This window comes from Mustela lutreola, chromosome 10, assembly GCF_030435805.1.
Source record: "Mustela lutreola isolate mMusLut2 chromosome 10, mMusLut2.pri, whole genome shotgun sequence".
Classification (NCBI taxonomy): domain Eukaryota; kingdom Metazoa; phylum Chordata; class Mammalia; order Carnivora; family Mustelidae; genus Mustela; species Mustela lutreola.
The window spans coordinates 80644690-80669375 of NC_081299.1; the positions used below are offsets into that span (position 1 = coordinate 80644690).

Sequence of the window (24686 nt, forward strand, 5' to 3'; positions counted from 1 at the left end):
TTAACCCACTGAGCCTCCCAGGCGCCCCTAATATGGGAATTTTATTTTTAATTTTGTGAGGAACCTTTATACTGTTTCCAATAGTGGCTGCACCTGTTTACATTCCCAGCAACAGTGCACAAGGGTTCCTTTCTCTCCATGTCCTCACCAATGTTTTATTTCTTGTCTTTTGATTCTAGCCATTCTGATGGGTAAGGTAACATTTCACGGTGATTTTGGTTTGCATTCCCTTGATGATTAGTGATTTTAGTGTATCTTGTGTCATCTGTATGCCTTCTTTGGAAAACTCCCTGTGCAGGTCTTCTCCCTGTGTTTTAATTGGATTGTTTGGGGTTTTTTGGTGTTGAATAAGTTCTTTATCTATTTTAGATACTACCCTTCTATCATATATTATTTTGCAAATACCTTCTCCCATTCGGTAAATTGCCTTTTGTTGTTGTTGTTGATGGTTTCCTTCACTGTGCAGAAGCTTTTCATTTTGGTATAGTCTCAATAGTTGAGGTATGCTTTTGCTTCCCTTACCTGAGGAGATACAGCTAGAAAGATGTCGCTAAGACCAATGTCAGAGAAATTTTTGCCTATGTTTTCTTTCAGCAGTTTTATGGTTTCGTTTATCACCTTTAGGTCTTTAATCCATTTTGAGTTTATTTTTGTGTGCGGTGTTAGAAAGTGATCCAGTTTCATTCTTTTACATAGGACTTCAGTTTTCCAAGCACCATTTATTGAGAGATTGTCTTTTTCTCTGTTTTATATTTTTCCCTCTTTTGTCGTAGATTAACTAACCATAAACGTCGGATTTATTTATTTATTTCTGCTCTGTTCTCTTGATCTATGTGTCTGTTTTTGTGCCAGTATCATATTGTTTGGATTACTACACATTTGTAGTCTGTCTTGAAGTCTAGGATTGTGATACCTCCAGCTTTGTTCTTCTTTCTCAAGATCGCTTTGGCTATTCAGGGTCTTTTGTGATTCTGTACACATTTGAAGATTATTTGTTCTCGTTCTATGAAAAACGCTATTGGTATTTTTATAGGGATTGCACTGAATCTATAGATTGCTTTGGGTAGTATGGACATTTTGACAATATTAATTTTTCCAGTCTGTGAGCATGGAATATCTTCTCATTTGTGTTGTTTCAATTTCTTTCATCCATGTTTTATAGTTTTCAAAGATTAGGTCTTTCACCTCCTTGGTTAAGTTAATGTCTAGGTATTTTATTCTCTTCAGTGGAGTTATAAATGACATTGTTTTCCTAATTTCTGTTTCTCTGTTTCTACTTTCTTTCTGTCTCTTTAAGCTTATTCAGTGGGGCTAGTTTTTTCTTTGTCCCTGACTAAAAACCCAGTTCCCAGGACTGCTCTGGTTACTTTTAAGTAATAATTACTTAGTCACTTTAAATGGTAAGAGATACTTTCCATTCAGTAATTAAAATGTTCCGCGCAATATGATAGACTTCAGACTTGACTGACAGTTGAAACTTCTCCCTCCTGGAGCTTGGGCCAGGAGCAGATGGGAAGGCTTTGGTCAGGGAAGGGGGCTGCAGTCCTCTCTCTCCTCCTCCTCACCTCTTCCTCTCACAACCTGCTAAAACAGGCCTCTGACTCGGGGTTGGTACAGCAAAAGTGAAGAGGCCTGAGAAGGAACAGGAGCATTTTTATTGGACCGATAATAGAATACGTTCTGGGTTTTTTGGAGACTTCCCATCACTCTGGCTGTCTCAGCTGCAGTGTTCCCACATAATCAAATGCATCTCTGCCCTGGCTGGTCATTTGCTAAGTCTTCCTGGTCCTGGGACAGTAAGCAGCCACTTCAACTTCTTTCTGCTAACGGCTCCACAGTTTTCCATGTAACTGTCTTGGACACCAAGCACACTACTCTCCACTTCTCAGGGCTCAGACCTTAATCTGTGGGGTCATCTGATCCCTCTGAGTTTTCTAGGAAATCCTTCTCATCTGACTTAGGAATGGTATCTCTAACCCTCTTTCCCTTGGGGACAGGAATGGATTCACATGAACATTCTCTCTCAAAAAACAAAAAGCAAACAAATGAAAAACTCTTTAGAATTGCTCTTTTACATGATTCATGTACTATCAACACCTGTACAGAGTCAGCTTTACTATGTATCCAAATAAAAAATAAAACCAAGGTATCAAGAATGTAGACTATGACAGATGAATTTAACAATATAAATGTACAACATAAGCTCGGCTGAAGAGGAAAGAGAGAAAAGGAGCTGACCTAAGTAACTTTGGAAAACAGCTTTGTGACTAAATACTGTGAACTAAAGACAAAAATAACTACGTAAGCGCCATGCTCTATTTGGTAAGTTCATTTCTTATGGGGTTACTGGTTAGCATTCTGAAAGTACATACTTGGGTTGATTATAAGAGGACCTAGGATCAATGACACCCCAGTAAAACGAGCATACCTAGTACCCAGATATTAGTATCTAAATACCATTTTCCAAGGGCTCCTTGGAGAAATGACTGATTTTAGGGCTTGGATAAGGAAAATACAACCATAAGGGTGGCATAATCTTGCAGAACCTGAAAATGAGGATGTACTTAAGGAAATAAAAACAGGTGGGGCATGTCAAAATTACCCAGGGCCAGTCTGAAAGACCTTCTAGTGGCCAGAGCTGGAATGATTTGAGCAAAAGAATAACGATCATAATAGATTAAAACCTAAAGAATAAAGTAAATATCCACAATTGAATAAACAGATGGGAGTGGGGGAGGGTATGGAGATAAATCTTTATAGAGGAGTCCCAAATAATGTATGTGGATACTTCCCACTTAATTTCCCTCCCTTTGAGAGTGGGCTGGGCCTAGTGACTCACTCCCAAAGAATCTAGAAACATAGTGACAGGACAGTGGAGAAACCTGACAGATACCAGCCACCTGAGCCAAGGGATCAAGGTTAACTTCACTGTGATGTCATGTTGCTATCATGTTCCCTAATATGGTTGTATGGAAAGAGCACTTCACCTCTGTGGTGTTCCTCCCCAAATCCATAACTGCAGTCTAATTATGAGAAAATATGAGGAACGATTTACTGAATACCTGATCATGAATCTTCAAAAGTGTCAAGATCATGGGAAACAAAGAAAACCTAAGAAATTGTCATGGACCAAAGGAGACGTAAGAGCTAAATGCACCATGACATCCTGGATTCTGGAAGAGGAAAAAAAAAAAAGGACATTAGTGAAAAGTGGTAAAATCCAAGTTAAGACTATATTTTAGTTAATAGTATAGTACCAAGGCTCATTTCTTAATTTTCACAAATGTACTGTAGTTATATACGACGTAGGGGAAGGTGAGTGAGGTGTACACAGGAACTCTCCATAGCATCTTTGCAAGTTTTCTGTAACTCGAAAATTTCTCCAAAATTAGAAGTTTATTTTCTAAAATGTTCTTCTAATCTCCAACTCCCAATCCTTTTACAGTCTCAGGGTGGGTGAGGGGTTTAAGAATAATCAGTTTCCTGGGCACCTGGGTGGCTCAGTTGGTAAAGCGACTGCCTTCAGCTCAGGTAATGATCCTGGACTCCTGAGATCGAGTACTGCATCGGGCTCCCTGCTCAGCAGGGAGTCTGCTTCTCCCTCTCACCCTGCTGTCTCTCTCTTTCAAGTAAATAAATAAAATCTTTTTTAAAAAAAATTAAGAAGAGCAAGTTTTCCAACCTTTTTTTATGGGGGGGAGCCTGCATGGTGAGGTCTAACATCTCATTTTGGAGTGTAATTTCTACTGTCTTTGAGCTTCAGCTGTGAACTTCCATTTAAATTTCCTTTTACATTCACATATGTTTTTAAAAGTCTCTAGAATGTTACGTAGAGGGGCACCTGGCTGGCTTAGTCAATAGAGCATGCAACTCTTGATCTCAGGGCTGTGAGTTTGAGCCCCATGTTGAGGGTAGAGTTTACTTTAAAAAAAAAAAAAAAAAAAGGGAGATCCTGGGTGGCCCAGTCAGTTAAGCAACCAGCTGTTGATTTCAGCTCAGGTCATGAAGCCCTGGTATCAAGCCCTGTGCTGGGCTCTCTGCTGAGAGGATTCTCTCCCTCTCTCTTTATCTCTCTTTCCCCCTTCCCCACCCTTCCCTGCCCCTGCTCAGACGTGGGTGCTCTCTCTCTAAAATAAGTAAATCTTAAATAAAATGGAGAAAAAATAGAATGATATGCTGGAAACCAAATGACATGCCTACAAAGAAATCTGTTTTTCCTCTAAGAGAAAAAAATGGCCATTTCTCTCCATTTATTCTGTTGTACCTTTTGGAATTTGAGCCATGTGAATGTATTACACCTTCAAATTTTTTAATTAGGGAAAAGCTGCTTATTTGTATTACCCTCCTCTGGGATCACTGTTCAGTGACTCAGGGGATATTTCTGTAATGTGGTGACTTCCTGAGAAAGATTCTTCCATGGGTTCTACGTTGTGACCATTCAAAGTTCAGGAGCCATTTTTTTCTTCATGACCATCTAATACCATTTGCATTTGGGTTCTCCGATGTTTCACCTTCACACATTTCAAAAAAGCACTTGGTTTTTGGCAGTTTGTTGAATAATTTGGCACTTCATGGGTTGGGATTATTTCTGCTATTGGGACCCAAAGAGGGAAAGAAAGGACCCTGTGAAGGTGCTTGTGGCCTCTTGAAGAGTCATTAGAATGGACATCCCTGAGCATTTTTATATTTCAGGAGGAGGCCCCCGGAAGGTCAGCTTTTTAATATGCCCAAGCTAGCTGTCAACCACAGCTTTCTCCACACAGTCCTCACTCCCAAGTACCCATTCTGTTTGGAGCAAGCCTTTATTCACCTCCTTAAAGGGGACAGAATAAAGCAGGGCATTTCGTTGACAAAGCATCCGATTGAACCAGCCCTGTGTCTAACAGTTTCTTAAAGACATGCATACTTAAAAAAGTGTAATTTCTGATGTTGATAATAACTAAATTTACATAGAAAAACAAAAATATATGGATATTAATAAAGTCATAGAAATACATTATTTTTACAAATTTACACATTTCCATGAAATATTCTAGAGACAGTCATATGTGTCATCATTTTTTTATCTTTGAGGTAAAAATTGTTTTTTTTCCCCCAAAATATATGTTAAGTTTTTTGAGAGCTGCAATGTGTCCTGAATAAATCAGAGAGGAACTAAAAAAAAAAAAAAAGAAGACATGCAGCTCTTATGTGGGCATTGGTAGTTTGTGTGTCTCAGAAGGCCATAGGAAAATCAGATGTCACCCTCCAAGTGTAGATTTCTGGTTTCTCTGGGTCCCCATCATCGTTCCCCGCCCAGAGCATCAGCTGATTACTGGAGCAGAGCACAGTCGCCCGGCTTTCTAAAGTGTACCTTGCAAAACAGGTTGCTAAACTTCTTTTTATTGCTGCAGATCTTCTGTTCTCTTGGCTGTTGGGAATTTTAAATAAACATGGGTTTTTTAAGTCAAGTAATTAAATAAACATCTCTGTCATTTGTTCTTTCCTTTCTAGCAAGTCTTTCCCCTTGTTTAACCGATGCGTCCCTCAAACACCTGAGTGCTACTCCTTGTTTGCATCTGTTTTGATAAATGATGTCGACATCCTCCATCGAATTCTGAGTGGAATAATGTCAGGAAGAGACACAATTCTCGGCCTGTGTATCTTTGCATTAGGTAATTTTCCCATTAATTTTCTTACAGTGACTGTGCTGAAGTTTCTATCACTTACAGATGTTATACAGTGAAAATTAGCCTCTTGACTTAAAGATAAAACTTCACATATTTTCTTCATAAATGTTTTCAGTGTTTTAGGTGGGAGAGGGAACAGGTGGGAGGGGGGAAAATAGAATTAGGGGAACGCTAGCTGGCTTTCTGCCAAGAGGCCTCACTGAACGTGGGTTTGCTGTAATACAGCTGCCATGTTCCAGAGCCTGGTCCTCGGATCTGTGTAAAAATGGTGTACAAAGCAGATTTTTTGCAAGTTTTCGAATTGGCCATGAAAATTACAACTGTCGGGGGAACCAGAGATGCATGTCTTCTGGCCAGAATGCCCACTCCCCATAAGCAAGCCAGGTCAGAAGGCTGCTTGGTGAGCAAGGGAAGGAGGCACGTGGATCCATGTTAAATAGCATCAGATAGCGAGGGCCTGATCTAGCCAACTGCCTGCTTAGGGTTGCAGTCTGGTCAAGGCCTCAAGCCAGGACATGCCTCTTACGGACATTTCTGGAAGCAGCTACCCCCACTCCTGACCCCTTAACTTCCTGTTTACTGTCTTCCAACTTGATGAACCCCTTTAAGAGTCAATTTTGTCTTTGAACAGATGAACACATTCCACTGTTGTGGCCAGTACTAATGGCCTGCTATCTACCCCCTTTTCCAGTGGCTGCTCCCCAACCTTTAGGTTGAAAGAAATTCTTTGGTCAGCTGTGATTTTGCCAGTTTACAAATTGAGTTTTCCATAATTTCATTACCAAAGTACTAATTCCTAAATGCTTGGGGATGCCTAACTTGTCACCATTATGTAACTTCCCGATTTCTTAATGACCCAAATGTGCCAGGCCTTGTGCTTACTCTTAACTTACTAAAACTTCATCAGAGGGGCACCTGGGTGGCTCAGTGAGTTAAAGCCTCTGCCTTCCGCTCAGGTCATGATCCCAGGGTCCTGGAATCAAGCCCCACATCGGGCTCTCTGCTCAACAGGGAGCCTGCTTACCCTCACTCTCTCTGCCTACTTGTGATCTCTATCTGTCAAATAAATAAATAAAATCTTTGGGAAAAAAAAAAAAAAACTTCATTAGAATCCTGTCACCACTTGTAGGAGGGGAAACTGAGGTTTAGTGAGGTTAAGCGACTTGGCCAAAGTCATGTGGTGACTAGAGTGGGTAGCAGAGCTGAGACTTTACCCAGATCCCCAAACCTATGTTCTTAACCACTACACCAAAATATCTATAAGTAATCCTGATTTCTTGTTTAGAGAAAAAGCAGTATACATAAATTCACTGAAATGCTTAACATAAACTCATAAGCTTAAAATCCCAAGTACTGGACAATAATATGCAGATTTTTTACATAGACAGCTTACCAAAATATTAGAACCTTAAATTTTTCATTTCTAAAGGCATTAATTTTTCATATTTAATAAGAATACCTGGGAACATTTAAGTTGAAACTTTACATAAGCCCAATAAAAAGTCAAAAGAGTTAAGTATGATTAAAAAAAAATTTTAATTATTTATTTGGAATTAAAAAAAAAAACATTTGGCGGAGGACACCTGGGTGGCTCAGTCAGTTAAGCATCTGACTTAGGTGCAGGTCATTATCTGAAATTGGGCTCCGTGCTCAGCAGGGAGTCTGCTTGTCCTTCTCTCCCTCCCTCATACCCTCTGGTCATGTCCTCTCTCTTGCTCTCTCAAATAAATAAATAAATTCTTTTTTAAAAAAGCATTTTGGATATTTAGGAATAAGGCCTAATTAGCAAATTAAAAAAAAGTTTTTTGATTCAAGAAAAATGCTAGGGCTTCAGAAACTGGCTTATTGTAGCAGATGGAACTTGTGTATGCTTCAGACACCCTGAGTGTGTCTTGTTATTTTCATTTAGTAGATGTCTAAGATATTTAGACATTGAAGGAATACCTCAGCCTGCCATCTTCTGGGAGTCCTAATAGCCCTCCCATCATCACCTTCACACCCTGATTGCTGTTGGGGTTTATAGATTCTGCTTGATTTTTCAGCCTTGTCTTTAGCCATGATGGTCACCTTCCGATTCATCACCACCCTTCTGGTTCACATTTTCATAGCACTGATTATCGTGGGACTGTTGTGTAAGTATTTCTTCTTGATGGATTTCTTTTGTATTAAATGAAAAGCCTTTCCATTAAGCATGAAACTTAAAAGTTGACATTCCTGAGCTATATCGGTTTGAGAAAATCTCTTATCCAAGCCCGCCATCTTACATACGAGAAAGCTCAAAACCAGAGAGAAGGGACTTGCTTGTGTCATGCAGATAATAGCCAAGTTGAGGCCGGTCTGTGGTCTCTGCTGCTCTCTGCTGCCGTAGAGATGGGCCTGCCAGTCCAGATCCTGGCAGCCATACCATTAACAGATGACTCCAAGGCTTGTTGGAAAGAATGCCTGCTTTTCCAGAATGTCTTCTGAACTTTCCCATCAGCCATTAATGTGTAGGTCCCCATGCAGAAGCTCCCACAGTCTAAAAAGATTCAGGCCCTGAGCTGGGGCACAGTCCCAAAGACCCTCCCCTGTACCTGCTGGTTCCCCTTTTGTTGCCAGAATGTGGGTCCATCTAGGGGTTATCAGGAAAGGGGGTCTGAGAGGTAGGGGAATGCAGGAAGTTCAAGGAGGCAGTTGTTTACCAACTGGCATGAGATACTGGAACTTTTAATAATTGGTATGACTGTAGGGTTTCAGTCCCCTGAATTATCAGCTCTGCCCTCAGTTGCTTAGAGCCCTACAGCTCACAGGTGCACGGTGCGCCTTGCTGGAGGACAGTCACCGCAGCCCATGATGGATCCTTTCCCACCTGGGACAAGTAAAGACCAATATGACCTTCCTCTAGTCACTGTAGGGGTGTTGTAGGTGGCGGGTAGTGCTTAAACGGAGGGCATGTGCAAGGTCAGGCTATCCACCCAGACTTGGAGTGCCACGCTGACATGGCGGTGGTTCCCACGGGGTCAGCACCAGGGGAGCTCATCAGGCAGTTTAGACTTTGGACTTTAACCCTGTCCCCCTCTCTGCTCTGCCCATGCACTTTCCCCTCTGCTCACACCCATACCCGGTCTGCAGGCTGGGCTGGCAGGATGCACCTGTGTTTGGAATCCCCGCCCTGTGCCTCCCAAAGACAGGCAGCCACTCTGGGCCAGTGGGGAGGAGGGGGGTCCGTGGGGAGTTACCCTGGCCAGCTCCTCTAGAGGATCAGTTGTCACACATAAAGCCCAGGGCCTGTGGTACCCAGTGTCCGAGCCAGGCTACCCCATGTGTGGTCCTCGTGCTGGGGGCGGGTGGGGGGGTGGGGGGAGGCCGGTTACCCACATGGGTGTGCTGAGTTGCCCTGGTATTTTGCTTTCTAGTTGTCTGCGGTGTCTTATGGTGGCTGTATTACGACTATACCCATGACCTCAGCATAGAACTGGACACAGAAAGGGAAAATATGAAGTGTTTGCTGGGGTTTGCTCTTGTATCTACAGTAATCATGGTAAGAAATGCCCTTCCAGCAGGAGAACAAGTAGCCTGCTAGAACTCTGAGATCCAAATAATTAGATTGTAACCAAGAACAAGTAGAATTTGGGTGTTGTTTTCTTTTTAACCTCAGAGTGTGCATATATAATAGTATAGTGAAAGTACATACATGTTTAGAGCATTGTCTTTTTTATTTGCAATACTCTCATAGGACTAAATCAAAACCTTCCAAAAAAAAACAGGAAAAAAAGGTCTTACCTTCTTCCCAAGTCATTTCTGACCGTTCTCAGAGGCTAAAGTGTTACTTGTGCTGATTCATTTTCCTTGAGCACAGTAGAACCATTTTTGCCCCCAAGTGGCAGTAAGGTGGCCCCTGGAGGGGTTGGGAGGGACAGACTTAGGACAGTTCCTGTTTCCTGTTTGTAAGGAGCCTCCCCCTTCCAGCCTGTGGGTGCTCTGCCCCCTCCAGGGTGTGGCGGCTCCCACTGCCCTTGAACACAGAGAGCCCTTTATTTCCACACCCGCTGGCCACTGGGTGATTTTGGTGTTCAGACAACCCGCCTCCCCTGTGAATGCCCTAGTTGAAAACCAGCAAACAGAATGTTGAGGCAGCAGATACCGGTGGTCAGAGAGGAGAGAGCTTAGAAAATCATTCGGGTCACTCTCCGGGCGGGGTGGGGGGCATTAAACGTGCTAGAATTGCAAGACCCTGGAGGGGGGCTGGGCTGATTTTCGGCCACCACAGCCATCCTCACGGCCCTTGCTGGCAGGTTGCCTACTCACCATTTGTGGATGGGCAACAGCTAAGGTTTCCACAGCCCTTTAATTCTTCGGCAGGCGCAGACTGTCTCAGCGACCCAGTTCTCTGCTAAGGAGAGCCTTCGGCTCCCATGGTCGGTAGTCTCCGCATTTTCTCCTTTCTAGTGAGGTTTCTGGTTTGTGTCCTCCACGTGGAATGCATCTCAGGGAGCAAGCGTCTGACTAAGGAAAGTTCCTAGTTTGTCCTTCCCCAGGGAGGGGACTAGGCCCATAGCTGCTGGAGGGCCTTTGAAGGAAGCTGGAGGAGAAATGACCCCCTGGACCCCAGGCCAAGGCTGGAGCTGTTGGGCAGGGGGAGTGGGTGAGGGGGAGAACCTGCCCTCTCCCTTTGCCCTCCACAGGCTTGCTTTGTCTCCACACACTGAATTTAATGGCCACCCGGACTCCAGAGTCAGGGGTGGCCTCTCTTCACTGAGCGTGAGGTGAACGAGAAGGAAGGCTGTGAAGGCAGAGAGGCTGTTCTCACGGTGTCTGTGAGGACTTTTCAGGGGCTGGGACAGAGGGGAGAAGCAAAGCACAGCTCCCAGACCATTCACATAGTACCTTTGTCCCTGCTGCTTACTGAGTTCCTGCCAAGGCTGCTCACGGGCTGGGCAAGTCCTCACAAGAGCTCTAGATTGTCCATTGCCATTTCCCGAGGCGCTCTCATGCACTGGGTCCTGCACTAGGCAACAGTTAGCAAGTTACCTGCCCCCTGATGAGATGAATTAGCAAGCAAGCAACAGCATGACATGATGCCTGGGAAAAGACTCTAGCCTTTGCGGTATCAGGTGGGTGTTCAGACCCATGGCCCACTACCCACTGTGTCACCTCACAGAATGGCTTGGCCATAGGCCTGGGTCTCCTCATCTGTCAAATAGGAATATTCCTGCAAGGTTCCATGGACTTCCCTCCTCCCTAGGGAGCATGTGCCACAGAAGCTCAGCATTCCTATAGAGAGCCACCCGCAATGTTCCTGCCTGGAGACCTGGGGCTGGGAAAGTGGGGCTGGCTATAGGGCAAGGGGATAACCCCGCCTGAGAAAAGCACTCTTCACCTGCTGCTTCCCCTGCCAGCCTGGCTTGGCTCCCACAGGACCCCGCCACAAGCTGAGAGAAGGAGGACAGGGAACATCATATTATGTCCTCTAGTCAGGGACCACTTCCTGTCCCCAGGCCTGGTGTCCCAAGAGAAAGAGGAGTTAGCCGCTGCCCCTCTTCTCCCTCACTCTACCTTTCTTACCCATTATCTATATTGTTTCACAGAAAGCACTAGTGGTGATGGAGGAAAGAGGGTGAATGGCATTAAACACACATGTCAGGGCATCAGCTTAGGAGCACAGGCTGAAAGGCAGCTCCCAGAGGCTCCAAGCTCAGAATAGTGAAGTCAAGACATGACCCCCCAGGTGCCTCAGGCCTGCTGCCCAGCACCATCCCCATTAGGTAATGCTGATCCCTGCAGAGACTGGGGAGAAGGTCAGGTTAGCATTGACTCTACACTTCTAAAGAACATCCTTGCAGTATCCTTAAGCATGTGAAAGGATTGTTGTATGCATGCATATAACTTGTAAAACACACATGCATTTAAATATACATGTGTCAGCTTCCCACGTGGGAGCTAGAAGCCAAGATTATTTACCTAGAGATCGTATCATTTTGCTTCCTGAAAATTTTAAGTAAAACCAAGGAAAGGTCCCTCTTTCTTGTTGATAGTAGTAGCCTTCAAAAATGCAGAGTTGGAAATGCCTACTTCGCCTTTACGACTTGGGGTGACTGGACATGTTCAGCTGGGGCAGGAGGCCCTGCTCCCAGTTCTGGGAGCTGTTTTAGTTTATCCGCCTTCCTTCAACTTTCCTCCATGGACTGTGAGATCCTTCGGGTCAGGAATGCCTCAGGCCAACTGGCAGAGAAAGGGTATCTTGGGCTAAAGGAATGGCACACATGGGGTCACATGGACACAAGAAAGACCCGTGGGAGGTTCTCTTGGCAGAAGCCCAAGAGGCAGATACGGGGAGTGGCCATGCCAGGAAGGTCCTGATCTGGGATGATGATGACTTTGATCTTGACCCAGAAGCACAGATAACTGTTGAGGGATTTTGAGCTGGGAAACGACATCATTGACTCTACCCTTTCAGAGATCGCTTTAGCTGTAGGTTAGAGGAGGGAAGAGGGTAGAGGCTGGAGCCAAGGGGATTAAAACAGAGGCCAATGAGGCAGTTATTAGGGCACAGATGGTTGAGGATAGGACTTGAACTGTGATCAACTGTGGATCACAGACTGAGAGATCTAGGAAACTGAACACAGGTAACTGGGATTGTGCTGGGCACCAGGGAGGGCTCTGCTCTTGGGGAGCTTAACCTAATGGGAAATTGAGACAAGTAAACATTGGCAGTAGAAAATGCTGAGTGCTACACTTGGGGTAAGTTTGGGGTAATATGGAAACACACAATAGAGGAAACTTATCTATTCTTGGAGAGTCCAGGAAAATTATGGCCACTGAAATCGGGAATCTAGAAGAAAGGAGATTTTTGTGTGAAGATAATGAATTTGGCTCAGGACAAGTTGAATTTGAGACATTGTAGGATATTCACGGCCTGGCCAGGAACTGATGCTTACTCACCTAGCACCCAGAGAGGGGTGAGGCCAGAGGTTCTTCTTCTTCTAAATTTTTGTTTTTGTTTTTTTAAATTTATTTGAGAGAGAGAGAGCATGAGCCAGAGGATGGGGGGTGGGGGTGGGGTCAAAAGGAAAGGGAGAAGCAGACTCCCTGCTGAGCTGGGAGCCTGATGCGGGGCTCCATCTCAGGACCCTGAGACCATGACCTGAGTCAAAGGCAGATGTTTAACCAACTGAGCCACTGAGGCACCCCAAGGCTGGGGGTTCTTGTTGGAAATGCAGGTTCTCCGCCTCTGAGTAACAACAACTGAAGAAGTAGAAGAGCCAGAAGAAAGCAGTCACAGAAGTGAAGGGAGAAGAAAGTTTTAAGAAAAGAGGAATGGACAGAGACTTGCATGCTGTACTCTGGGTTAGGGTGTGAAAGTGTGGATGGCAGGGGGAGACTAGTCAGTGCAGAAGCTTGCCTGTGAAGGGGAGATGGCCCGTGGCTGGACTGGGATGTGGGGATGACTTTAATACGAAATTTACATGGAGGGAAACTAAAACCAAGAGAGAAGGCACAGAGGGTTGCTTGGAGACATAATCACTGCCCTTTCCCCTTATACTTGCATTCCTTGCCTTTTGCAGTCCTTGAGCATTCTCTGGGTCTCTTGGGTATTGTGGGGAGGAGATGAGGGACAGAAGAGGGTTCTCTGATCCTAGAGGACCTTATGTGCATTTTCTCTTGCTCTCTGACCAAATCTCAAGTTCCCTTAGGGCCTGGGCTGTTCACTATTAGAACTGCAGGATCTCTCATAGCGACTAGCACATCGTAGATGCTGAATTAGGATTTGAGCATTTTTCTGTTCAATTATAATAAGAATAGTGAGTAGCTAAAGAGCTGTTTGCTGAGATATCAGTGAAATATGCAGGTCTACTTGAAGTTCTTCTCAGTTCTTCATTATTTTGAGTCATTTATTCTAACCCCTTTCTCACCAGGTAGTTCTGCTCGGCTTGATTTTTGTCCTCAGAAAGAGAATAAAACTGACCGTTGAACTTTTCCAAGTCATAAATAAGGCCATCAGCAGCTCTCCTTTCCTGCTGTTGCAACCACTGTGGACTTTTGCCATCCTCATTTCCTTCTGGGTCTTCTGGATGGCTGTGCTGCTGAGCCTGGGGACCGCAGGTAAGAGCTCTGGGTTCGGTCACCTTGGAGTTGGGCTCGGAAGACCCCGGTATTTTGGAGCCATTGGCCTGTTTTTATAGGGACCATGGAACTAGAGGTGTCTGATGACAACGGTGATGGTGCCAGGGGCTCTGTCATGAAGGAAAGCAGGAAAATCCTTTTCCTCTTCTACACTGGCTTTCAAGAAACTGGGTTTGTTTCAAGAGAGAATAAATTCAGTGAGGACTGAAAGAGCTTTCAGAAAACCTACAATATGGGGCCCCTGGGTGGCTCAGTGGGTTAAGCGGCTGCCTTCGGCTCGGGTCATGATCCCAGGATCCTGGGATTGAGCCCCACATCTGGCTCCCTGCTTAATGGGGAGCCTGCTTCTCCCTTTCTCTTGCCCTGCCACTCTGCCTACTTGTGCTCTCTCTCTAAATGGATAAAATCTTTAAAAAAAAAAAAAAAAGTCTACAGTATGAACAAAAGTCTCTAGAAAGAAGGATTCAGATTTTATCCACGGCAGTTTGCCAGCTTCTCTCACCTCAGACGATCAGTACCCTGACGGGAGTACCAAAAAGTAAGTTGCTTTCTGAGACCATCGCAGACAGGTAAGAACCACAGCAGATGGCAAGTCAACAAGGCTACTAGGATTCCTTATTGTTTTATCCAAGTTTATATCCGGTCAGATCTGTAAGAGCAACTGCTGTGTGGTAGATTCTCTTCCCTCTCTCTGGAGTCAGCTGACCCTTCAAGATGGTCAGTCAGTAGGCTCCTTGGGAGGCATAGCCCCTACTTCCGGCTCCAGAGACACTGTGGGAGCACTCTCTCCTGTCCTCTAGAAGTTCTCAGCAGACCTACAGTGAACTCAGAATAATTATCCAGGATGAACCAGAACTGTAATCAGTCAGGATGAGGTGTGTCTGGGAGTCAGAGAAGACTCAGCCAACCAGTGGCTTAAATATAGTATGAGGTCATTTCTCTCACATAAATGAAGTCCCCAAGGAGGAGCCCCATGCCAGCATGGTCCTCTAGAGACGGAGGGCCTGGGTGCGTGTGTTCGACTTCATCTCAGCACCTTGTGGCTGACCTCCTCTCCCACTTGCTTCCATCCAGTAGCTGAAATGGACACTCAGGCCCCAACCAAATCCTACACCAGGCATTGGGTAGGTGGCAGGGAGGAGGATGAGTGTCCCCTCCCTCGCTCAGCCCTCCTAGAAGTCATGACAGCACGTTCACCTCCACCTGACCAGCGAGGGCCTCATGACACAGAAGCACCTTCCTGAGAGGGAGGACCGGCGAGGGGGTTTCATTAGCAGATAAAAAAATTAGCGGTTCTACTGCCAAGAAAAAGCGAGAACAGATGTTGTGGGACAGTTGGAAGTCTCAGCTAGAACAACACTGAACAGCTCTATTTTCTCCCTTGAAGCCGTCTCGGTCGCAGTCAGTAAGGAGGGCAGTGGCCTTGGGACGTGTGGGAGCACAAGCATTTGTTGAACAGTGCCCAATTCAAGGCTGCGTGCCAGGAGTTTTCTTATGTTCTCTGCTTTAAGCATAGCAGTGCCCCTCATCCTGTGTTTGTTACGCTCAAGTTCCAAGCAAGAGAATTGAGGCTCTGCGTGCGCACTCTGTGGAAGGTCACCACGTGAGGAAGTGCGAGGCTCTCTCTGGCTCCAGAACCCTGGGGTGGAGCCTGTGTGTACTCCACCGTCTCACATCCCCCGTGTCTGGGAGACAGAGGGGGCCTCCTCAGTTGTCTGTCAAGTCAGAGCAGTGCTGTGGCCACAGTAGCTGGCTGGCGGATGTGGCCTGGGCACAGTGTTGTGTTGGGGGTCTGTGGTTACAACAGGAAAGGGCCGGAGGTCACAGCCAGGGTAGGCTGGGAGTGATGGGTGGCGGCGGGCGGCGGGGATGGCGCACAGGGTGGTGGACGGTGGTATTGGAACACTTGCCCTGAAGAATCCCCAGAGAAAGGGTGAAGTCATGGAAGTTATGACTCAGGACCAGGGATGGACCTTCCATCCTCCTCCAGACCCTGGGGCATAGCCGCCCCTCCCGTCCTTGTGGGCTGTGAGTCTGGCTGAAGGACTGTGCTTAACCCACCATACTCTGGGGCAGGGCCCATTCATTTGTTCTTGCCTTTTACTTCACAAATGTTAGGGGAACACTGTGGGGCCGAGGCCCTGGGCAAGGCACTGGGGAGGAATGGTGTCTTCTAATAGCACTTAAGAGTCCAGCAGGACAGACTGACAATGAAATGTGTGCTCTTAGTGAAGGTTAATGAATGTCACGATAGGAGAATTTTGAGGAGCTCCTAGAGCATGGGAACGGGGCTCCACTCTGCTTTGGGAGTCAGGGAAGGCTTCTCAGAGGATGAACTAGAAATTGCCAGATCAGAAGATAACAGAAAGAAGCCAAGGGGGATTCACTAGGCGTCTCAAGCAAACCCAGGAGAGGCCCTGATCACAGACAACAAGGAGAGAGCCAGTCCTGGGATTTGGGGCTACAGGTGGGGAGGAACACATCCCAGGGCTGCTTCAGGGGTGAGCGGCCAGTGGGTGTCCCTTTAGTTCCCCGTTGGGCCCAAGTTGTGCCCGGGGCCCCAGGGCACGAGATTATCTGCTACAGAGCTGCGAGCAGGAGAGGCAAGAAGACAGGTAGGGGATTCTGTGGGGCCAAAGATAGCACAGCATTCTGCAGCCATCTGGGAGGTCACACTTTAGTAGTGTGGCCATTCTCTGTCAGTGGACGGAGGAAACCAGGCCAGAGGGTGAGGGACAGAAGGGCAGGAAGGAAAACCAGGTGCCTGGGACCTGACGTAGGCATGCGTGCTAGCAGACCTTCCACTTTATAGGAGAGGAGGTATCGCAGAGAGCTATGGCCTTCCCTCCTTCCTGGCTCGGGCATCCAAAATACCAGACTGGCTGTTCCCTCCAGCCACCTGACTCTCCTTTCCACTCACCTGTGGGCCAACTCAGGTGCACAGAACTCCTTTGTTTCCAGAGAACTTTTCACTCCATGCCAGAGCCACCGCTCTGGGTCTGGGCAGGTCGCTTCTTGGCGTCATGTCATTTTGACCTTCAGGAGACATCCCAGCTGCACTTGTGGGAGACTGGGAGCTGCAGTCTGAGCTTGTGAAAAGAAGCCAGGTGATGTGGGTGATCAGAGGGATTGTCTCCCCTCACATCCCCTCGGCGAATTATAGAACCTTCCAGTTGTCCAGCTGGTGCCCAGTGTGGCTGCAGGGGTTGGGAGTGTCCTCAGTGGATGATAGTTGGGAGCTTTTTATCATGTCAGGTGGCTGAATGAACTGGTATTTTGGGGCACCTGGGTGGCTCAGTCAGTTAAGCATCTGCCTTCGGCTCAGGTCTTGATCTCAGCGTCCTGGGATCAAGCCCTGCCCTGGACTCCCTGCTCAGCTGAGAGCCTGCTTCTCCCTTTCCTCTGACTGCTGCTCCCCCTCTTGTGCTCACTCCCTCTGTCAAAAGCATAAATAAAATCTTAAAAAATAAAAAAGAAGAAGAAGAAGAAAGAAAGAAACTAAAATCTTAATGTATAAAAAGGAAAATAAAAATTCAGGAAAAAGTGAACTTGGTTGATTTTTGCCCTGATGAGCTATTTCTCTGGAGGCTTTAAATCAGTCTCTGAGGTAGTCAACAAATTCTGGCTTATCTAGGAATCATTTCAGGAGACCGTATCAAGGCCCTGCACCTGTGACACTGATTAGCCATTATAAACTGCTGCCACCAGCCATGTGACAACGACTATTAAAATCCAGTGGGGAAAAGTGAAACTGTCATAACCTTGGGAAGCCAGCAGGTGCAGGTGGCAGGTCGGAAGGAGCCCACGTGGGCTCAGTACACCATTAGGGTGGTCCGGAAACCCCAGAGTTGACAGTGGAGGAAGCCCGTCTTAGTGGAGGGGGTTACTTCCCCTCCCGGTGTGCTGCAATTAGAAAGGTCACCACAGGGATGCAGTAGGGCCAAGGGCCATGCCTGGAATCAAGGGACCCAGGATCTCGGCTGGGTCTGGCCTTCCTTGTTCCTCTGTGCTTCCCTTTTCCCATTTTGGCAATGGAAACTTGACAGGGATGTGAGGAGGTTGAGATGGTGCCAGAGCTTTGCTTTGCAAATAAGGGCCTATATATGTTCCTTATGTTGGGAATTCCTGTCGGCTAGAGTATCTGGTACCGAGCTTCAGCTTTACTCTCTGCCCTGCCTAGTATATTTGAGAACACAGTTTCAAAGAAAATTATCTTTTTTAAGTTCCTAGAGATCTAGAAGATAAAGTCTCCTAGCAGCCCAGACCTGTCCTAGGAACAGGTAGAGGGAGCTTGCACAAAAGAGATTTTAAACAGTCCCTGCTTTTTTGAAGTTTATGGGCCCTTTGAGAGGGTGCAAAGGAAAACAGTCTGCAGGGACATTCGTGCCTTTGCACCTGCCATGCCTTCATCTGGAAACATCTCTTCACAACCTGCACCCCACTCTCTACCCCCAAACTGCTTGAAAATCTAGTCATTCTCCAAGAATGGTTGTGAGCATTGCAGTTCTTAGAAATCTATCTGTAAGTGCGCCGGGCATACCTAGTATTGCTTCTTCATTTTCCTTGCATTTTTTATACTCTTCATTCTTTCAACAACAGCTCTCCATTGCAACCCTGGGAACTAGATACAGGACAGAGCTTCTAGTGAGTGGGCAGAGAGGGAATAAGTAAATATTTGTGTGTCAGATGGTGATGAGTCCTAGAAAGAACAATAATGCAAGGCAATGACTCATGTGTTCCATCCCCCTGGAGTATGGATATCTTGAGGGCAGGGGCTATGTCTTTTTCTTTTGGGTCTTTTGCCCCAGTTTGCCCTCAATGAGTTCAGTGAGTGTATCCTAAATCAGTAGGTGAGTTCGCAGCAGCTCTGTATTAAATGAGACGTATACTCAGAAAGAACTTGGTAAATTACAGATTCAATGACAGTGAGATTTTCTTCTCTTTTCCTTTCATCTTCATGCTGTCAGAGCAGAAGCTGAGCCAGTGGGAGACATAGGCAAGAACGGATGTCAGGAGGACACTTGAGCCAGCTTGCTGGAAGAGGACAGTGCACAGAATGTACTAGAAGGTTGAGCCCTTCCAAGTTGGACCTGCTTCCTTTGGGAAGTTATCCCCACTGGCTGGACTGCCTTCCTTGAGAAACTGCCATGTATATGATCATGAGTATCACCTTGTTCTTTTGAAATGCTTTAAAGCTTGTTTTTAATATCTGAACGTATGGCTAGCTTCATGATGAGTTTCCCCCTGTTTGTATTGATGATATCCCAAAGATCATCTCCGGTCTCTATAGTAAGATATATTAGGGATATAGAATATATCGGAGATATATTTTTTATTAGATTTATTAAGGAAGGTTGATTCATTCACTCATTTGTTCATTCAGTAAATATTTATGGAACATTATGGAACAATCTGAGGTGGGAAGTCATTCCAGTTTTAAGCAGAATAGTACCGTGACCTGACTTATATTGTAACAGCAGTCATCCAGGGAAGAGATGGTGCTGGCATAATAATGGGCGAGGTGGGACAGACCAGATTCCCTGGCTGTTCTGAAGGATTTCCTGATACATTAGCGGAGGGTGTGAAGGGAGGAGATTTAGAAATGACGCTGAGGAATGGGAGAATGAGTCTGCCGTCTGCAAGACGGGCAAGACTCTGAGAGGAGCATGTTAGGAGACATCATATCAGCCTTGATTGTGTTAACCGACACAGCTTTCTGGCAGCCAGCTGGAGATGTCAAGTGGGCGGTTAGCTGTTTGAGTCTGAAGTTTCTGGAGAGGTCCCAGCTAGAAAGCCACATTTGGGAATTTGGGAGCATTTTAGAAATGGTCTTTAAAACCATGAGTGTAGAATGAGTGCAGGGAGAAGAGTGGAAATCCAAGGGCTGTTCTTTAGGGACCTTCAGCAGTGAAAGATCCAGGAGCTGAGGAGGAAAACAGAAATGAGGCTAACCAGGAGCAGCCCGTGGGCCGGAGGATAGAAAGTATGCAGTGTTGGAGTGTGGGGGAAGGGCTTCAGGAATTTGGGAGTGGCCTACAGTGTGTCAAGCTAAGGCTAAGCGAGATAAGACCCAAGGGATTGAGGATGGATCACTGAATTTCATAACAAAACTGCTTCAGGGAAGTTCGGAGGTTAGGGGAGGTCGGGGGCGGATCGTGATGGGAGTGGGTTTAAGGGAAAGAGGGAGAAAAGAATAGAAATGAGTAAGTAGGCACCATCTTGAGGAATTCAGCCATGAAGAGGAACAGAGGGGCACCTGGCTGGCTCAGAAGAGTGAGCAATGCTTGATCTTGGAGTCATGAGTTCGATCCCCACCTTGGGTACAGAGATTATTTTAAAATAAATAAGCTTAAAAAAACCTTAAAGAGGAACAGAGAAATGGCAAGGAAGCTGGAGAAGTAGAGCCAGGAGAAGGTTTGGTTTTTGTTTTGTTTTTTAAAGATGAAAGATGGTTAATGATTTCCTTAAGAGGTACATTTGAATAGAGGAAGCAGGGAGGGGAATGGCTGAAGAGCTGTCATCAGTAGACGAGGAGGAGATCCAGAGGAAGGGTCCGCCTTGGGATCACGGACAGTGTATCCCATTAAGTGGGGGTTCGGCTATGGGCTCTTGCTGACAGCAAGTAGATGTTGGAGGTAGGCCCCGGCAGAAGTTTTCTGATTGCTCCTCTTTCCTCAGAGAAACCAGAAGTAAGATCATTGACAGAGAGTGACAATGGTCCGGGGTGGGGGTGGAACCCTTAGAGTTCAAGGAGGACTTACAAACAGTCCAGAAGAAGGGGAGATGAGTAGACAAATACAGCAACATGTGAGTTCCTGATAGTCACTCAGATGGTATCTTCTTTCTGATTATTTGTTTGCGTCTTTCATATTCCCTCCATTAATGGCTAATGTCCAGCATCATTCCGACATGGAGTAGATGCTTAATAAATATTGTTAACTCCACAGCTGGAATTCTCTCTACCTATCCTTCGGTTATAGCTAACCCTGTATCGTACTCGCTTTTCCCAGGGTCTTAGCCACTTAATCCTCATAACAGCTGCATGTGTGGCAGTCAGGGTCCCCAAGGACGCAAGGAGTTGGTGTTAGTGTCTTCAGATTGCAAGAGATGGAACAGAGATGTTATGAAGTTCCATAACCTGCCCGAGGCTGGTCAGCCATTAGGGGTCAGTGCTGAGATAAGAATCTCACCCTGTGGGACTCAAACCCAAGGCTGTAACTACTGCCTCAGGGTTTGTCTTGTCCACCCTCTTCATCTGGACAAGGAGAGAGCAGAGGCCCAGGTTGCTTATCACATGTGTCAAAAGCTGAGACTGGGACCAAGTCCTCTCCGAGTTCAGTGCCCTTTGCACCATCATCCCTGTGATCCTCATAGTTTGGGATCTATCTGAAGTCCAGTTCCCCTTAACACAAGAGCAGTCGCTCTAGTGTCAGTCGTCCACAAAGCTGCTGGTCCTGATGGAGGGCTCTTGCCTGCACTGACACTGCCATCCAGGAGAGGGCAGTCTTGCGAGCATTTACACGCCTGCCCCACCCACAGGCAGTAACCACGGTTTCCTAGGCTTTCAGCCCGAAGCCTGAGCCGCCTGATTTTTCAGAGATTGTTTGCTGTAAAGCAGAGGTTTTTGAGCAGTAGGTCTGTCCCCGCCAAGTGGCATTTGGCAGTGTCCAGAGGCCTTTTGGGCTGTCCTAAGTGGAGGGGGTGAGGGAGGTTGCTCCTGGCATTTGTGGGCAGAGGTCAGGATGAATGCTAAACATCCCACAAGGCACAGGGCAGCGCCCCCAGCCCCAACGAGGAATTATCTGCACCAAATGTGAATTGGTTTGTTGAGAAACCCTGCCCTAAAGGAAAGTCTCAAAACAGCCTGATACGGCTGAACCAGAGGAACAAAGAAGGTGGCAGAGACAAAGATACTCTAAAACAGCAGTGACCAGAATAACATAGGGGTTCTGCTTCTCTGGAAAATGCTGAGGGGTGGGCAGCTTGTATCAATCTGGGCTTACCACTTTGGCCACTCTCCAGTCGCTATAGCCATCAGTGTGCCGAGCCGGAATGTGTGAGCGTGCCCCTGACGGTGCAGGGCAGCCACGAAGAGAGACCACCCCCCACCCTTAGCAGCCAGGGCTCCGTATTTACCTTTCATCTGTCAAAGCAAGCATGCCTCCTGTTCTGTGGCAACATTCTCCACCCCCGAACCATGTGTGACGTTTTAGGCCTGTGCTTGCAAAACTGCCGTCTCTCCCCAGGACCTGACCTTGCGGGAAGTAGAATGTGCTTGTGGGCTGGCCCTGGTCACTTCTGACCTTCCATAAAGTGATTCTCCAAGTCTCCCCCGACCTGATCTACCTCAGTGCGTGCATTAGTGGTGAGGGGCTCACCTCCTTTAGCGCGGGGAATGCTTTTCTAAAACACACCCATTTTGGAAAAGCACAAACATTTCTCAGTGCCATACCTGAAACAGAAGATTGCCTCCCAGGCAGGAAGAGCCCAGTGCTCAATAAAATATTAACTTCTCTGTAAATCAGGCCGCTCTACTGTTTCTCACAATGTGACTCTTGTTCAGCAGAACGCAGGGCCTAAGGCCCAAAGGCCGGCCTCCGTCCATGGAATCCGGTTGCTTCACATCACTATTACCTTCTCCCACTTCCTCCACAGAGACCCTCTTGTGAATGTCTCTAGACACAGGAATTATGAACCTAAAACCAGTTTATAGCTAAGAAAGAAAATATGAAACAGTCCTTAAATGTCATTCAGGTTGTAGGTTTGCTAAAGACGGAAGTGCCCATCTTCTGACTTGTGATAGTTTTAGGATTGTAGTTAGTATAGTTACAATAATTTTAAATACATAGTAGGAGAAACATCTAGAAATCACGCCGAGCCACGGAGCTGGGATTTGGATTTACTAAATCCAACCTGAATGGAATTGAATTGCAGAGCTTATTTGGGGCCTTCCTCAAATGAGGGCAAATCAAACGGACTGGCCATGTAAATGGCAGGGCCCTGTTGGGGTGACCCTCCTGGCCTGGTTTACTCCAGTATTGAGCTCCTTAAATTTAATAAAATCATTATCACATACGGAGTGAACTTTCTATAGACCAGGCCCTATATTAAGCATTTACCGTGTAATCTCATTCAAACCCACCAGCAGGAAATGGGTATTATACCTAAGGAGACTGATTAGCTTACCCAGCTCAGGCTGAGATATAAACCTACGTTAACACTGAGACCCAGTAGGTATTTTAAATGTGCTAGAAGAGTTTGCCCTTGAAAGGAACTCTGAAATGAATCCCTTAGAAATAAATGGAGAGTCTTGTCTCATTTATAAACTCTAAATTTGGGGGGTAGTAGAGTTCTAGAATATAATCCTAGCAGCTATGGTCCTAATAACAAGTTTTTTTTTTTTTTAATCACAAAGTGGTGTGGTACAAAAACCATAGATGTTAGGATCTAGTGTGTCAGAGTTTATCTCCTTCTTCCACTAATCATGAACAGGTGAGACTTTATGAAAGTTCCTTGGCTCTTCCAAACCTCAGTGTTCATAACTGCAGAGTGGGATGAGTGTTAGAGTATAGGTCAAGTGTCTGGCAAATTGCCTACCCATTAGTCATTATGCATATGGTTATTGCTAGTACTCAGAAGTTAAACCTGTGTCCCATTTTTCTGTGTGTGCTATGAAGAGCTCAAATGAGGTTGGATACTTCCAACTTTACTCTGGTATCTTTTTGTCTAGGGAATGCTAACAGCCAGCCACCGAGAAGAGTGGCCTAGTGAACCATCTTACGTGCTTTGGCAAACACTGGTATAAAGCATATTTGTGTTTTAAACTTTAGGAGCTGCACGGGTTATTGAAGGTGGCCAAGTGGAATATCAGCCTCTCGTAGGCATTCGGTACATGTGGTGGTACCATTTAATTGGCCTCATTTGGACCAGCGAATTCATCCTCGCATGCCAGCACATCATGGTAGCCGGGGCACTGGTCACTTGCTATTTCAACAGGTAGGTCTAACGGGTGACTGCCCTTGACTTGTCTACGTGCTTCATGTCAGATATCACGAAAAGTACTTTGGAGTTTTAAAAAGGGATTGGCAGGCATCAAAGACGCAGGTCAAATTTTGACCAGGATGCTTGTTTGGTAGTGAAAAGAAATATTATACTTCAAATCTGTCGCATTTCCAAGCTCTTTCGCCTTAAGCTAGAAAATTCAGAGGGAAGCAAAACAGAGTTGTAATCCTACTGCTTAGAATTGAAAGACATCTGGAAGGAAAGTTTGACTTACGTAAATATCCGTTCTTATTGACTTCAAACCTAAGAAAATTACTGAACTGTTTGGAACACGCTGCAGTAAGTTCTGTGAGCATTCTTTTATCCTATGTAAAATAGGGAAAATGTTTTCTTAGAAAATAATTTTAAAGCCTAAGGAAATTGTAGGCAACTATAAATACAATTCGTGTTCATCTTGTTAAGTACTAGGGAATTAATTACTTGCTTCTTTGTTCAGCATGATACTTATTTAAGTGTTTCTACCCCATTACCTCATCAAAATAATTGAGGACACACACACCCCCGAACTTTTTACCTCGTTTGTGTGTTGTGTGTGTGTGTGACTCTCCACAGGGCAAAGATAAAACCACAGGCAAACTGAACAGGCCAGGACAATGACAGGGTTGGACTGAGGACAGGAAGTTTATTCCTGATAGGGCTGATCCTCCTCTGATCTCAGACCAAATGAGCAGATAAGCATGAATATTCGTGGGGGTAAGAAAGTCAGGCAGGGATGATTCATCCCAAGGAGCAATTACCTCCCGACAATAAGGAGCGCTGTGGGTTTTAATACAGGGGTGCTGTTCGGGAGCCCTCATCATTAGAGACTGTGGAATGCACACCAGGCCTGTAGGCCTTGGCTTTAAGAACCTC

The 24686-nt window shown here is 45.9% G+C and overlaps 1 protein-coding gene across 6 annotated transcripts in view; it reads left to right on the plus strand.

Moving 5' to 3' along the window:
• The window catches only part of SLC44A3 (solute carrier family 44 member 3), a 114916-nt gene that overhangs the window by 24181 nt on the left and 66049 nt on the right, over positions 1–24686 (plus strand). For all 6 annotated transcript variants that reach the window (XR_009345419.1, XR_009345418.1, XR_009345420.1 and 3 more), the window contains exons 6-10: positions 5494–5654; positions 7712–7801; positions 9065–9189; positions 13565–13751; positions 23603–23768. Coding sequence is in view for 3 of the 6 variants with exons in the window: in XM_059137745.1 (XP_058993728.1) it covers positions 5494–5654; positions 7712–7801; positions 9065–9189; positions 13565–13751; positions 23603–23768 (729 nt within the window). In the remaining 3 variants the exon portion in view is untranslated. The remainder of the gene's footprint in view (positions 1–5493; positions 5655–7711; positions 7802–9064; positions 9190–13564; positions 13752–23602; positions 23769–24686) is intronic.